Source organism: Acinonyx jubatus, chromosome B4, assembly GCF_027475565.1.
Source record: "Acinonyx jubatus isolate Ajub_Pintada_27869175 chromosome B4, VMU_Ajub_asm_v1.0, whole genome shotgun sequence".
Lineage (NCBI taxonomy): Eukaryota > Metazoa > Chordata > Mammalia > Carnivora > Felidae > Acinonyx > Acinonyx jubatus.
In genome coordinates this window covers 131,804,912-131,819,453 of record NC_069387.1, presented here as the reverse complement: position 1 = coordinate 131,819,453, position 14,542 = coordinate 131,804,912, and the positions used below count along the sequence as shown (strand labels likewise).

The following is a 14,542-nucleotide window of genomic DNA, read 5'->3' as shown; positions in this document are numbered from 1 at the left end:
AATAAAGAGAAAGTAATATGGAAGTCTTACTTTAGGCCCTAGAATCCTAAGGAGTTTAATTTAATCCGGTACTACAGCCAAATTTGCTACATGTGGTTGTTATGTGTTTGTGCAAAACATTTAACATCACATTACGAAGCTACACTCCATTGTGAAGCCAGATAGGAGGGTTTACATTGGTAGAACCTGAAAATAAAAGTTTAGGATTGTTCTTTTTTTTAATGGCAATCCTGTACTTTCAACAGACCTAAATTGTAGTTACTACTACATGAGATTACTCAGGTTTCAACTCAAAAACTGATCCCAATACTCCTGTTTCCCAAGATAGCTCTCAACCTCAACTATGCACTTCCTATTTTCTATCTTTTGTTATGGCTAAATACTTGTGCGCATCTTACTACCAAACTATGAATATCTGAAGGACCAGAGTTGCACTTAATAAATACTTACATTTCTCACAGGATCTAGCATATACTCACAGACCAGCAACTCTAAAATTGCATCCTATAATTATTTATATCTGACTGGGTATTTAGAACTTAAAATTTTTTTATTTTTTTTATTTTTAAGCAATCTCTACCACTAACGTGGGGCTCGAACTCACAACCATGAGATCAAAAGTCGCACTATGAGCCAGCCAGGCGCCCTGGGTTATTTATAAAAAGTTCTCTGACCTCTACTTGTAAAACATTTTCAACAGCTATACTGATTAAATGTGGAAGACTATGTAAAAGTCATATATACTTTGACCTCTAATCAAACAGACCCTATTATTTCATCTAATATCACTATCATTATTATTCTTAAGCTATTTTGATTGTGCCTCAAAGCTCTCATTTATGATTCCTAAACACCATTAGTTCTATCACTAGTATCTGTAACTTTGCACTACTCAAGGAGTCCAAATACTTGGATTTAAACCCAGTTCTATAAGCTGACTTCATTTACCAAGCTCAAGTTACCTCTTCCATCAAAAGATAATAAAACTTCTACCTCCCTCATGGAGTTTTATTGTTGTTGTTGTTGTGTTTTTAGGGCTAGCCAAGTATTTACTGAGAAAGGTAAACTCACGCAGAAGACTCTGGTGTCCCTGGCTAAGTGATAGAGAATCTGAATGCCTGGTGAGAGATTTCAGAACCTTCTGTCCAGAGGGAAGGGCCAAGATCACTTCCAGAGCGCGTCCTTAGCCACGACTTTGTCACAAACAGCAAATGAAAACCATGGTCTAAAACTAGTAGAAAAGCAAGTCCCAAACTAAAAGTGGTATGTGTGAAGATGCAAGGGGGAAAAAAATTATCAAAAATTTACTGTCACAATTTAAAGAAATCCTACTGAACACTGGGATTAGTATTGATCAGCCTCAATTTCATGCCGCTTACTGAGCTCTACAAGTTCTTTCTTTCCCTTCAAGGAAAGGGAAAAAATAAAGATTCAAATAAGTCATCTTCTCAGGCCCCCATCTCAAGTTGCCCTTCATAGGGATTAGTTCAGATCAGGAGAATAAAATTTAGATGTTCAACAAACATAAGAAATTTAGAGGGTCCTTTAACAAGAGTTTGGGATTTTTACTCTAAAGAGAAAATTGATGTGAAGAATTTTAAGCAAAAATATGATATGAACAGATTTGTATTTATTAAAGCCCACTCAGGCAAACAGGATGCAGAATGAACTAGACAGACAAGCTAGAGTCAGAGAGACTGGTTAGAAGGCTGCTGCTGGAGAATAACAAAAACTAGCAGTTAATTCTGGAGCAGTACTGAAAGGGCAGAAGCAGCAAAGGAGCCAAACAAAAGAACTCTTTTGGACTACAGGTAGTGGGTTGAGAAAAAAGACAAGGATGACTCCTAAATTTCTGGGGTTAGACAACCTAACAGGATATATAGAGGTACAGCTATCTGGATGGACAATCCAGAGAAGTACTCAGTGATATGAGAAATGCCACTGGACATCAATGAAGAGGATCATCAGATAAACAAGTATTTAAGGGACAATGATCTTAACCACCAGAAGATGTTGAAACCGAACATTCCCAGCCCACCTACCAGGAATACTGTCCTGGAAACCAGGTTCCAAGAAGGAAATATTAGTGGTGCCCGTGCTTCAGAGAGAATTTACTGAATGTAGATATTAGAAGATTATTTAGCAAGCTAGGTAAGAGCAGTTCAGTGCAGTTGTAAAGTAGGAGGTAAGAAAGTAAAAGACAATGACCTTTTCTAGATACTAAACTAAGCTAGTAAATATTTGCTTAATTCCCCCCTTTCTCTAGGATTAGAAATTTATAAATCTGAAATTTATTCTATTACCTTTTAAACTATCCTAAGGCAAATATTACAAAACAGTATCAGAAACAACTGGTCAATCAACTCACACTATCTCCAGTAAGACATTTCCTGATTACTAAAATTATCAACCCATCAACACCATTACTGGGCTATTTCTACCAAATAGCTTGTTGACAAGTTCCCATATACCTTTAATGATGCTCAAATACAAAGTAACTTGGAATAAAATGCTTCTTTTAATTTTTTTTGAGAGATGGAAAGAGACAGAGCATGAGTGGGGGAGGGTCAGAGAGAGAGGGAGACACAGAATCCCAAGCACGCTCCAGGCTCTGAGCGGTTAGCACAGAGCCCGATGTGGGGTTCGAACCTACAGCCTGCAAGATCATGACCTGAGTGAGCCAAAGTCGGGCACTTAACTGACTGAGCCACCCAGGCGCCCCGAGTAAAATGTTCCTTCACTTCAGTGTATATTCAATCTAAACACAGTGATACAAATGTGACTGACAGGACATATTTAAATCTGACTTGCAAAGTTTAGAATACATGAGTTTAGAATACAATGGATCAAGTATTAGAAATGCAACAATCTAAACAAAAATGAATTTGGACTGAATATGTGGGAAACTGGTGTTGAGTCAAAACATCCTTTCCTTATTACATACTGATTTTGTAGGTTACCCTTGGTGTTTTCTATATTGGTATATGGATTTAGCCATATAATCTCTTATAAAATGAATACTTACCCTTTCCAAAAATCAAGATGATCCCATAATATATGAGGAATTAGACAACTATTACCCACCATGAAATATATAAATGAAGCATAACCTTCAAAATTAGAATTATTAATATAATCCCACACACTGAACTGCGAGCATAAAAGGCTTTTTAAAAAAAAGTTACTAACTAGGATGTGAAACTTAAAATTGAAATAATTGTGGCTCAAAATCTATTCTACTAAATAGCACCTCTTCCTAGTTATACATCTTCCCCCGCCCCATTTAGAAAGCTCACACGTTTGTTGGATAAACAGTCATATTTTTGTGCTTCAGATAAAATGAAGTCAAATAAAAACTCAGTTCTGCTCTTAAACTGTACACATTAAGCAAAACACCCATAATGTTCTGAAACTAGTCAACTCTAAAGTATCCACGGAGAAGACAGAATTCATCCGTTGCCTCTCATTTCGTTTTCTCTATGGCATTCAAATGCTTTTTAAAAAACGCACAATCCTGGGGTGCCTGGGTGGCTCAGTCGGTTAAGCGTCCAACTTCAGCTCAGGTCATAATCTAATGGTTCATGGGTTCAAGCCCCGCGTCAGGCTCTGTGCTGACAGCTCGGAGCCTGGAACCTGCTTCTGATTCTGTGTCTCCCTCTCTCTTACCCCTCCCCCGCTCACACTGTCTCTGTCTCTCTCAAAAATAAACATTAATAAATTAAGTAAAAAATGCGCATTCCAGATCTCAAAACCTTTCTTTCCTCTAACTCATTGGTGAGGCCAGAGGATAAGGAGCTGGACAGGTGAATTGTGGAATTAAAGAGAGAGAACAGGTTGTGAACACGGAAAGCTCAGCCAGTTCAGTAACTGAAAGAATTCAAAGTAGGGGGAGCAAAGTGAGTGACAAGGTGGGCAGACATCGGAATGCTCAGAGCCCCTATTACAAGGGAGGCACCCAGGATTTTAAAAAGTAAGGAGGGAAACGAAAGCCAAATCTTCAGAACTTTAAAAATCTGGTAACAGTCTGGCTAGACATTGACAAGCTCATAAAGATCTCTCATTCTTATTGGTTTAGGATACTCCTACATTATTAATTCAGCTGTTTGGGGTGCTGAAGAAGCATGATATTTAAAAACACTGCAGTCTTTAAAATGAGAAAAATTTTGGGAATGCAAGTTGGTGCAGCCACTCTGGAAAACAGTATGGAGGTTCCTCAAAAAACTAAAAACAGAACTACCCTACAACCCAGCAATTGCACAACTAGGCATTTATCCACAGGATACAGGTGAGCTGTTTCGAAGGGACACATGCACCCCCATGTCTACAGCAGCACTGTCAACAATAGCCAAAGTATGGAAAGAGCCCAAATGTCCATCGATGGATGAATGGATAAAGAAGATGTGGTATATATACAAAATGGAGTATTACTCGGCAATCAAAAAGAATGAAATCTTGCCATTTGCAACTACATGGATGGAAGTGGAGGGTATTATGCTAAGTGAAATTAGTCAGAGAAAGACAAAAATCATATGACTTCACTCCTATGAGGACTTTAAGAAACAAAACAGATGAACATAAGGGAAGGGAAACAAAAATAATATAAAAACAGGGAGGGGGACAAAACAGAAGAAACTCATAAATATGGAGAACAAACTGAGGGTTACGGGAGGGGTTGTGGGAGGGGGATGAGCTAAATGGGTCAGGGGCACTAAGGAATCTACTCCTGAAATCATTGTTGCACTATACGCTAACTAATTTGGATGTAAATTTTAAAAAATATAATAAAAAATAAAATTTAAACAAAGTTTTATTATAAAATAAAACAAAAAAAGCAAAAGCGAAAAAAACAAAAACAAAAAAATAAGAAAAATTTGCAAACTTCAGGAATTAATTAGGTTGAAACAACTTTCCTAACTTTTATTTGGTACTTTATTAAAAACAGTATTTGATACTCTGTAAAGGAAGCAGAATTAATCTAATCACAAACAGTCCACCTACTGAGAAAAATGGACAAACATTTAAAACTACTTTTCAAAGACTAAGAAAATTAAATAAAATATCCATGCTGGAAAGACAGATATGACTTCTAATACATTTCAAAACAATTGGCAACAATTTGTGAGTTATACACAAATTTGGATAGAAGATGGTAATATTAGGTTATACAGGATCACAAAGCCATGCAAGTTAGCAACTGTTAAATTTTGAAATCCAACAGGGTCAAAGGGCAGAAGTGCAAGCAAATTTCAAAATATGCATTCTTAACATTGTCCTGCAACCATGACATCAAAAGGTGCAACTATACTTTGGCAAGTGACTTACTTGAAGTTGATTCTTAATCCCACCACATTTATTTAAGTCACAACATTTAAACAAAGATGAAGTGCTATGATTGATCAGATGTGTGGCCTGCCTTGCTCTTTATCAATTTATTAATATAGTGACACTTCCTGGTGTGAAATTAATTCAAAGGTGAGGACACTTTTATTAAAATCCTACCTTAAGAATCAAGTAAACAACACGTTCATATTAAACCTAAACCACACGCTCACTTATCTAGCTCTGATCATTTTATTTTATTTTTAACATTTATTTATTTTTGAGAGAGAGAGAGCAAGGGAGTGCACACGAGCAGAGCAGAGGACAGGTACAGACAGACTGAGAAAGGGAATCCAAAGCAGGCTCCACACTGTCAGTGCAGAGCCCCACATGGGGCTTGATCTAACCAGTTGTGAGATGACCTGAGCTGAAATAAGAGTCAGGAGCTTAACTGACTGAGCCACCTGGGCGCCCTTGACAATTTCTTGATTTTGAGTAGTGGTAACATCTTGGGAGAAGCTTTGCGGTGAGGCTAGGATTTGTTTGCTTGACTGGGGTTTGCTCTAAAGGAATGAAATGCCTATAGGGGATCCTAGATGATAGAGCTATCATACCATCTCTCCAAAGAACAAAAACAAAAAAATTCTGAAAGACTGCCTCTGTGTAAAGAAAAAGGGAAGAGTGATTGGTTTTTGAGTTATCTGCTGTATTTTCTACATTTAGGACAACTGGTAAACAAAACCTGGGACCTTAAATAAACAATTCATATCAATAATTACAATCTACCAAAAAACTTCCAAGGCAAATGAAGTGTGCTCAAAAGACAAGTGACATACCCCTAGTATTCCTGCCATCCCTGCCTGCTACTGGATCCTGTACAGTGTCATCAGAATTTCTCTCTCCCCCTTCCCTGACCATGTCACTCTCTTGTTCATAAATTTTTTTTTCCTGATGGTAAAAAATGTCAAACTCTTTATCACATTTCTGTCTTTTCATAACAGGACACCAAATCCTTTTCCATCTGTCTCACATGAAAACATACCACCACAGTCTATGTTCTAGTCACACCAGAGCTACCCGTATTTGTTCCACCTGACACAGAAATACTCTTCCAACTTTCTCTACTTCTAAGGGAAGTTATCTTCAAGTTCTCCTGCCTCTGTTCAAACACACATTCTCTCTGAAGTTTTCCCCCAGTCCTCCAAACACGGCCTGTCAGAAATAATCCCTATCCACTACCTTCATCCACAACCTTTTTTTTTTTTTTAACACGTATCAGAGGGTAACTCAGGAAAACTGTGTGGACAAGTATGCCAACCCCACCAGATCCTAAATGCTTTGAGAGCAGAAAGTGTACTTTGATTCATTTTTACATTTCCAAGGGTCTAAAACTTGGTGGGCAGTCAATGTTTGTTGGCTGAAAGGAGAGAAAGGCACACTAAATGAATACTGACTACTCCACTCAGGAGAATCACACAACTTCAAAATGCTCAAAACTTAACTCATCACAACCCCTAACCCCCACCACATTCACACACAAATACTTCACTTCCTATGTTTGCTATCTCAGTAAATGGCAACCTCACCAACCCAACTATCCAAACTTGAAACTTGGGAATTATCTCTACCACAATATCCTAACCTGTAATTAATCAACCAACTTCTGTTGGTCACCTACCTTTCTCTAATCTTTTCACTGCTTTCCATCTACCAATTTAGGCCACACTCATCACAGCTAGAATCCTAAAACAGCCATCTATCTCTCTGGTGTTCCTGCATCATATGTTCCCTGTTCCTTTCCAAAGCATTCCTCACTTTAGTCGATCATGAAGTACAATTCTGCCCCATCCATTTAAAAGTGCTAAAATGTAAAGTCTAAACTCCAATAAGCATTATAAGGCAAGCAAAGGTGGCCCCATCCTCACCTCTATGGTCATATTTCTTGCTATCCCCCCAGCCAGATAGAATGTAATAGGTTCCCTGAACAGGCCATACTCTTGTTCCCAGCCTGGGCTCACTCTTACTAACCCTATTACACCTATCCTTCAGATCTCAAGATCAGACACCAATTCCTCTAAGACAGTCACCAGAGGAACAACAGTTACAGGTTATAGGCCCTCCAGTTTCTCCCACTGTACACAGTACTTCTCAATATAATGCTGGTCACATCAGTCTTGAATGTAGCTCTTCCACCCTTATCTATGAGCTACGGAAGGAAGGGTCTATGTCTGTCTGGATTACCAGAGTATTCCCTTCTGATGATAAATGCCTAGTATACAGAAAGTGTTGGCCCAATAGAGACCAATGACAGCTTGTCAACCTTTCTAAGCCAGTATTTTTCAAACTGTGGGTCACATGCCAATAGTGGGTCATGAAATCAATACAATGGGCCACAACCAGCACTAGAAAGAAAAGAAAAGAAAAGAAAAGAAAAGAAAAGAAAAGAAAAGAAAAGAAAAGAAAAGAAAAGAAAAGAAGGAAGGAGGAAGGAAGGAAGGGAAAGAAAGAAAGAAAGAAAGAAAGAAAGAAAGAGAAAGAAAGAAAGAAAGAAAGAAAGAAAGAAAGAAAGAAAGAAAGAAAAGAAAGAAAGGAAAAGAAAAAATAGGAAACATCATACATAGTATACTACAAGTAGTATGGGTAAGTTTGTCCACTTGCTGAGACAGGGTCTCTGGTACTCATGTAAAATACAGCTCTTACTGGGTGTGGTCAAAAATTTTGGAAAGTACTGCACTCCCCCCCCCCCCTTCTTCTCTTCTCCCTCTTCTTTTTTAAGAAAGTCCTTTAAAACGCAGAGAAGCAAATACAAAACAAAAAATGGTGCTCAATCACACAGTTCTTTAGCAAAAAGCCATTCTTAACTTGAGCATTTACAGTAAGAACAATCTGCTTTCTGATTTCTCATTATGCTTTAAATACTTGTTGATTTCCACTTACATATACAATTACTTACATATACAAGACACCCTATGTGACAGTACATACAGTACTTCTAGTCTTATTTTAATCTCTGCTACCATGTTCTTATACTCTTTAGAAATTTAATCTTTGCACCATAAGCTTTACTTCTAAGGCTTCTCGTCTCTGAACTTCATGACTTGGCTTTCTCTTTATCCAGTCTATCTACAAATCCATTAAAAAAATCTACCACTGCTTTGTTGTATATTTAGTAGTAAGGTTAAAAACCATCAACAGAATTAGCACATACTATGCTGCAACAGGCACTACCCTAAGCATTGGATAAAGAGAATTTTCATTTACTCCTCCCCACAATCTTGTAAGGTGGGTACTACAGGTGAGAAAGCTGAGAAAAAGTTCAGTAATTCGCCCAAGGTTCACAGTTAATAAAGGCAGGTCTGGGATCTGAACTCTAAAATAGACTCCAAAACTCCTTTTCTTTAACTGCTCACTTTTTTTCAGTAGTTTTAGTTTTCCTTTCTCTCTCAACTAAATTATTGCTAATTGCCTTTTGAAGCATTTATAAAATAAGATCTGTATCTAAACTGTTCAGAAAAGGCTTAACACCTCAGTATTCATTCTCTTAAACCTTTGAGAACTGTGCAATAAAACATTTCCTACTAAAATTTCAGAAGAAAACTACCACCCATCACATAAAAAAATCATCTGCAAAATTCAGTGTTTTAAAATTTTTACACTTGGTATAATTTCAGTTTCAACTTGCCCATTAATTTCCCTAATGTTTGCCACACTAAAAATTTCAATTTCAGCAATTCTCAAAGGATGAAACACTAAAAGTGCAGAAAACACAAAGAAGCATGTCGTATTTTTCTATTAATTGTTGGGTGGATGAATTGGCAGAACAGCTCCTGAACTGTTTTTGTAAATATACCAGGAAGAGGTATTTTACACTCCCACTTGTATCTGCAACATTCTTCCTACTCTTTTCTTTTTCCTTTCCTATTTACCACTTAATGTCCCTACAAACACCATGAGGCACTAATTTTTAACTTCTTGTTTCAATTTATCTCTCTTTTTATAGAATAGACTAAGGAGAAGGTGGAAAAACAAAGTAAAACAGAAAATGCCAAAAGGCAATCAAGGCAGAAGCTGTTTCCTCTCTCCTTTATACATTCACTGGACAAACCGATACATTTCTCAGCTCTGTGAGAGAACGTGAATTTCTGCTGGAAAAGGGCACCCATATTGTATGTAACACATACAAGATTTACAACTTAACAAAAGTCACTTCATCTCACTATCAACCACAGACAGCCTTCTTAAAGCCCTATAAATGAACTTACAAAGCCTTGAAAATAAGCAATTGACAGAGTTCAAGGCACATAATAAAATGTTTTGCAACTTAACACTGAGGTCAGCAATACCTCAGTGAACCAAGGAGCCATAACTGAAAAACTCCAGAAGCTGAACTCTAATCTAAACACACATCCCTAAAAAATAAAATTAAAACATAGCATCACAGGTTTAAGAGCTGAAAAAGAAATGGCTTCCACCAAAAATATCGTGGTCAGGATAATAAACCACTAATCCACAGGAGTGTTTTGAGAAATAATAACTGACATTAAAAAAAATCCTTGCCACTTCTCTATTATGTACAGTAATCTAGCAATCAAGATGATATAGTTTATATACTATCTGCTCTGTGCCTCAAATGAAAAATAGGCATAAAATCCAAGCCAATTCTGACACTTGAGTTCACAGTAGGGCCACAAAACTGTACCAAGACCAGAAGGATCTTCACTTAAATGCCAGATCTTCGCACTGTCAACCATCTTTCCAGAGTCTGATCTTTCAGTGCATATAGCATTAAGTGTTACAAAGCAGCCACAGATTATATCCAGTGAACAACGAAGGCAACAGTATCATCCTCATCATGCCCATCCCTCAGGTTATTAGAAATAGGTTCAAGAAATATTTTCAGGACTTACCTGTCAACCTTTCTGTTCAATAATTTTAGCAAAATATTCTTACATATGGCTTTTATCATTTTCGGGGGGGGGGACATAAAGTCATTTGATTTATCAAATAGTTCTGATCTAACCATACCAACTTAAATTAAATTTTCAATGGATCAAATGGATCAACTACAAATACTGAAACAGAAACAAAAAGATGCCAAAGCTAAAAAATAAGTCTCTTCCTCCTCATTCCAACACATAAAACTTGAACTTAATTCAAGATATTTGAATCAATCTGGAAATGTTTTAGAAGAATCTTTGACTGTCTAACGAGAAGTCGTTTTTATTCTGCATCAGTGGCCAACCTTAAAAATTCAGAAGGTGGGATTTAAACACTAATTTGTTTTGTTAGTACTGTAGAATGTCAACCCAGTTGGGCTCCAGTTTTTTTTTCCTATGAAACTGGCACACAAACACTCCTGTTAGGTACACTTATGCTACTAGAACTGCAAGCCCTGATCACGAAAAAAGTTTCTAATGTCCAGAATGTTGGGATCATTTTGACCCAGTTCTAGATAAAATTCATAACTGAGGACCAAAGAACTTACTTTCACGTTAATGAAATATCCAGGTAATGACTCAAAAGTCAAAACGTAGAGAGTTACATGTTTGAAAATTTAAAGTTTTAAAGTGAAGTGTCTCTGTTAAAAGTTCCCTGCAAACTACACTACACGGTGCTGGCTGCAGGGGGGAAAGAAAAACAAAGGGAAAAAAAAAGGTCACCAACCTGAATTAAGTTCACAAGGCGACAGTGACAGTATTTTCTTAATAACCACCTCCCTCCATCCCCCAACAAAAAAACCCAGACTGATGAGGATTAAAAACTGGACACCAAAGAATTCCTGGAGTACAATCTTAATGGGGGGGGGGGGGGGTGTTGAAACCCTCCCCACAAAATTTAGAGAAAGGTAACTTTCTGTAAATACTAATATCAAGTATAATACTAAAATAAACTCTTAGTACTAAAATTGACTGAGTTCATCTCAATGTTGAGGATTTTTTTTTTTTTTTACTCTACTAAACCCACATGATACATTTAGGACTCATAATTATCCAAAGATATTTCAAGTAGCAAAAAACAGTTTCTGTGTACCGGACAGGTGAGATACTACTGAGATGAGTTAGCTCAGATCAAAAATGGAGAATGCAGCACTGCACCTGAACAGAGGTGTCTGAACAACAGAGCACAGCCTGCCTTCCAGGCCTTGCGTTACTCCATTTACTCCAAGACTAAGCTGCTCAAATCAGGAGTCATCAAAATGACACACATTAAAGAAGTTTTCTCTATAACATCCGAAGTCGCTGGTGAACTCCAACGTAAAACCCACTACCACACGACACAAAAAAAACTAAAGAAAACAACACAAAAGCTACAGGTGGAAATATGTCTAAAGATGATCTGAAGATCCTCTGGAACATTTTAGTAAGTGCAAAGGAATACAACGCTTGATATGTGTAACAATGTTGAGGGGGGAAAAAAAGGCAAGTAAGAGAAAAAAAAATCCGTGAAGACTACAGAAAGTCCAGGGAATAAGAATAGATCAAAGTTCTCACACTGCCAATTTTACAAGTCTAAAGTAAAGAACTTAAGCAAAAATCCTCAATCTTTGCAGGTTATCTGAAACTCAGGACACATTTTTCCCATAAAAGCAAAGAATCCAAAGCATTTGCCACATCCTTACATTTTCACCCTCTGAAACGAAGTCTACTTAGAAACATGCTTTAGAAGTTCTCTACAAACTCCTAGGGTACATTTAACTCCATTATGCACTCTCACTGGCAGATGGAGGGATGACGTTGAGTTAAAGAGATGCTCCGGAGTAAGGGGGAACATCTTGTGGACTGTCAGATGGCCAGCCATTCTTCCTCTTCATTATCCTGGCACCTCAAACAACTACGACAGCAAAGGAGAAGATCGCTAGCCATCAAGACAGCACCAAACTAATTATAAGAAGGGGATGACGGAGGGAAGTCTCCCCGAATTTCCCTTGACAAAAGGGTTTTAGTCCACAACTGAGTGAAGTTAAGAATTGTAGAGCTTTTTTCACACTCGAGTATGGATCTCCAAATAGGTTTAAAGCATAAAAAGACAAACACACACAACTACCGAACCTAACACACATTTTAAACTTTTGTATGATCAGTTTATCTTTGCAGTTCATGACTGGGGTGCTTACAACTTCTAATTTTGATTTCCAACTACAGAACTCCACACAATCGGGTATCTCCCCCCCTCCCCCCCCCCAAGAGAAAGTGACTACAAACTGCAAAGAAAATGCCTCTGCTCTCTCCCAACCTAAAACCCCAGTTTCAGACATTTTGGTCTCACACGAAAGAAACGGGAGATGTAAAATGAACTGCGCTCCATATTGATTCTTAACGCAAATAAAAAGGGGGGAAAAAAAACCCCTAGGAATGGTAGGTAAAATAATCGGAACCAAATTTCAGCTTTGACATTAAACCTTATCACACCAAACCTGAAATCCTGGATCACACACACACACAAATAAAACCAAGATTTTTTAAACCCTCGTCCTCAACAGAAAATCTTGTGCCAAACAGAGAAAATTTTGAAAAGGAAGAGTGAAAAGTAGAGAAAACAGAATAAGTGCAATCAAGGAGAAAGGATTCGCAATTCCTCATTTCTCAACAACAACAAAAAAATTCAAAGTAAAATTGCAAAAAAAAGCCTTACACACAAATGCCCTGGCATTTCAAAAATTAAACTGCACGGAAGCAACAATAAAGGCTATTTCCATAGCACCACTCAAGAGCTCTAATTCCAGAACACACACCGATATGACATAGTGTTGCAACGAATGTATTAGGAAGCAAAGAAAATGGTTGGGCTACTGGACGTCTTCGACCAGCTCATTCAAACACCTTTAAAATTAACCAAGAGGCAGAGAACTAAGAAGAGAAAAAGGGAGAAAATATGGAAGAAGAAAGGTGCACCGAGCAAAAAAGATGAAGGGGGGGATGTGGAAGGCCAGGGCTCCTGGGACTAACCTGTGCCATCGCTGGCCGACGCCGAGAGGGCCGGAGATGAGAGTTTAGGCCGCTTGGCTGAAGGCGGCCCCGGTTCCACCACATTCTCGGCCATTTTTAATTCTTTCGGAGATACAGGCGAGGAAAACGAGAATCCTCGGGAAATCTCTTCTTCGGCCGGGGCTCCCCGCCCCGCTCCCTGGGGTGGGCTTGGGGGGCTCCGCCGGCCCCCGAAGGGGGTGGGGGGGAAGTTCCTTTTTCTCTTCGCCGGGTCGCGGTGGCCGAAGAGGGATGCGGACTCGATAGAAAAGGTAGGGGCAAGTGCGAGGGGCCGGGCCTGGGCCCAGGCCCGGAGGAGGGCACAGGAGCACAAATCCGCCGAGCGCGTCCGCTGCGGCGAATTCCCGAGAACTCGCGGCTCTAGAGGCGCAGTCCCCGGCCCGCCACGGCCGGCCCCTGCCCAGCCGAGGTCTCTCGGAGCTCCGCCGCCGCCATCAGCCTCTTCCTCCTCGGCGCTGTCCTCCTCCTTCTCATCGCCACAAGGAGGCGGGGGCGAAAAGGGGGGAGAGGAGGAGGCGACGAGAGACACTCACCTCCTCCCGGTGCCCCCTCCCGGACCTGCGCCCCCACCCTCCGAGCCCTCCTCCTGCCGCCGCGCTCCGCGCCGCCGCCGCACCGGCCCCTAATGGCCGCAGAGAGCTCGCCCGAGCCGAGAGCCAGGCTGGCGCCGCCGCCTCACATCGCGCGGCGGAGGCGCGGCGAGGACGCCGGGCGCGGAGCTCGCCGGTCCAGAGGGCCGAGGGGGCCGGGCCGAGCAGCGCCGCCCGCCCGCGCCGACGCCGAGCCCACCGAGGAGGCCCCGCTCCGCCGGGCGGCGCAGGCGGCCTCTCCTCGCGCCGCGCTCTCCTCCTTCGCCCTCCTCTCCCGCGGCACAGAAATAAATACGGCCGCCGCTACGGCCCCCACCCCCGGCGGCCAGGTGCCGGGAGCGCCCGCCCCCCGGGGCTCCGCTCGGGGCCGCCCTCGGCGGCGGGCGAAGGCGCCGCGGGGCGCGGGGTTATGTAATGGTCCCCCCTAGGCGTCGACGCCGGCCCGGCTGCCGGGCCGCGGTGGGGGTGTGTGCGGACGGGAGGGGGCTAGGGGTCGCCTCAGCCCGTGCGCCCCGGGCCCCCTGCCACTGTCTCGGCCCCTGCCGCCTGTCTCCGGCCCGGCTCGCCTCCGCACTCTGGCTCCCGCAGTCCGCACTCCGCCCGGCGTCCCGCTTGCCCACTCTCGCCCGCTCCCTCTCGCCCTCTCTC

At 40.9% G+C, this 14,542-nt stretch overlaps 1 protein-coding gene across 1 annotated transcript in view; it reads right to left on the bottom strand.

Annotated features, from left to right (window-relative positions):
* Positions 1-14,330, bottom strand: part of EP300 (E1A binding protein p300) — an 82,174-nt gene extending 67,844 nt beyond the window's left edge. The window contains exon 1 of the mRNA XM_015077886.3: positions 13,266-14,330. Within this exon, the coding sequence (XP_014933372.2) occupies positions 13,266-13,359 (94 nt within the window). The 5' untranslated portion in view covers positions 13,360-14,330. The remainder of the gene's footprint in view (positions 1-13,265) is intronic.
* Between the last annotated feature and the right edge of the window lie 212 nt (positions 14,331-14,542).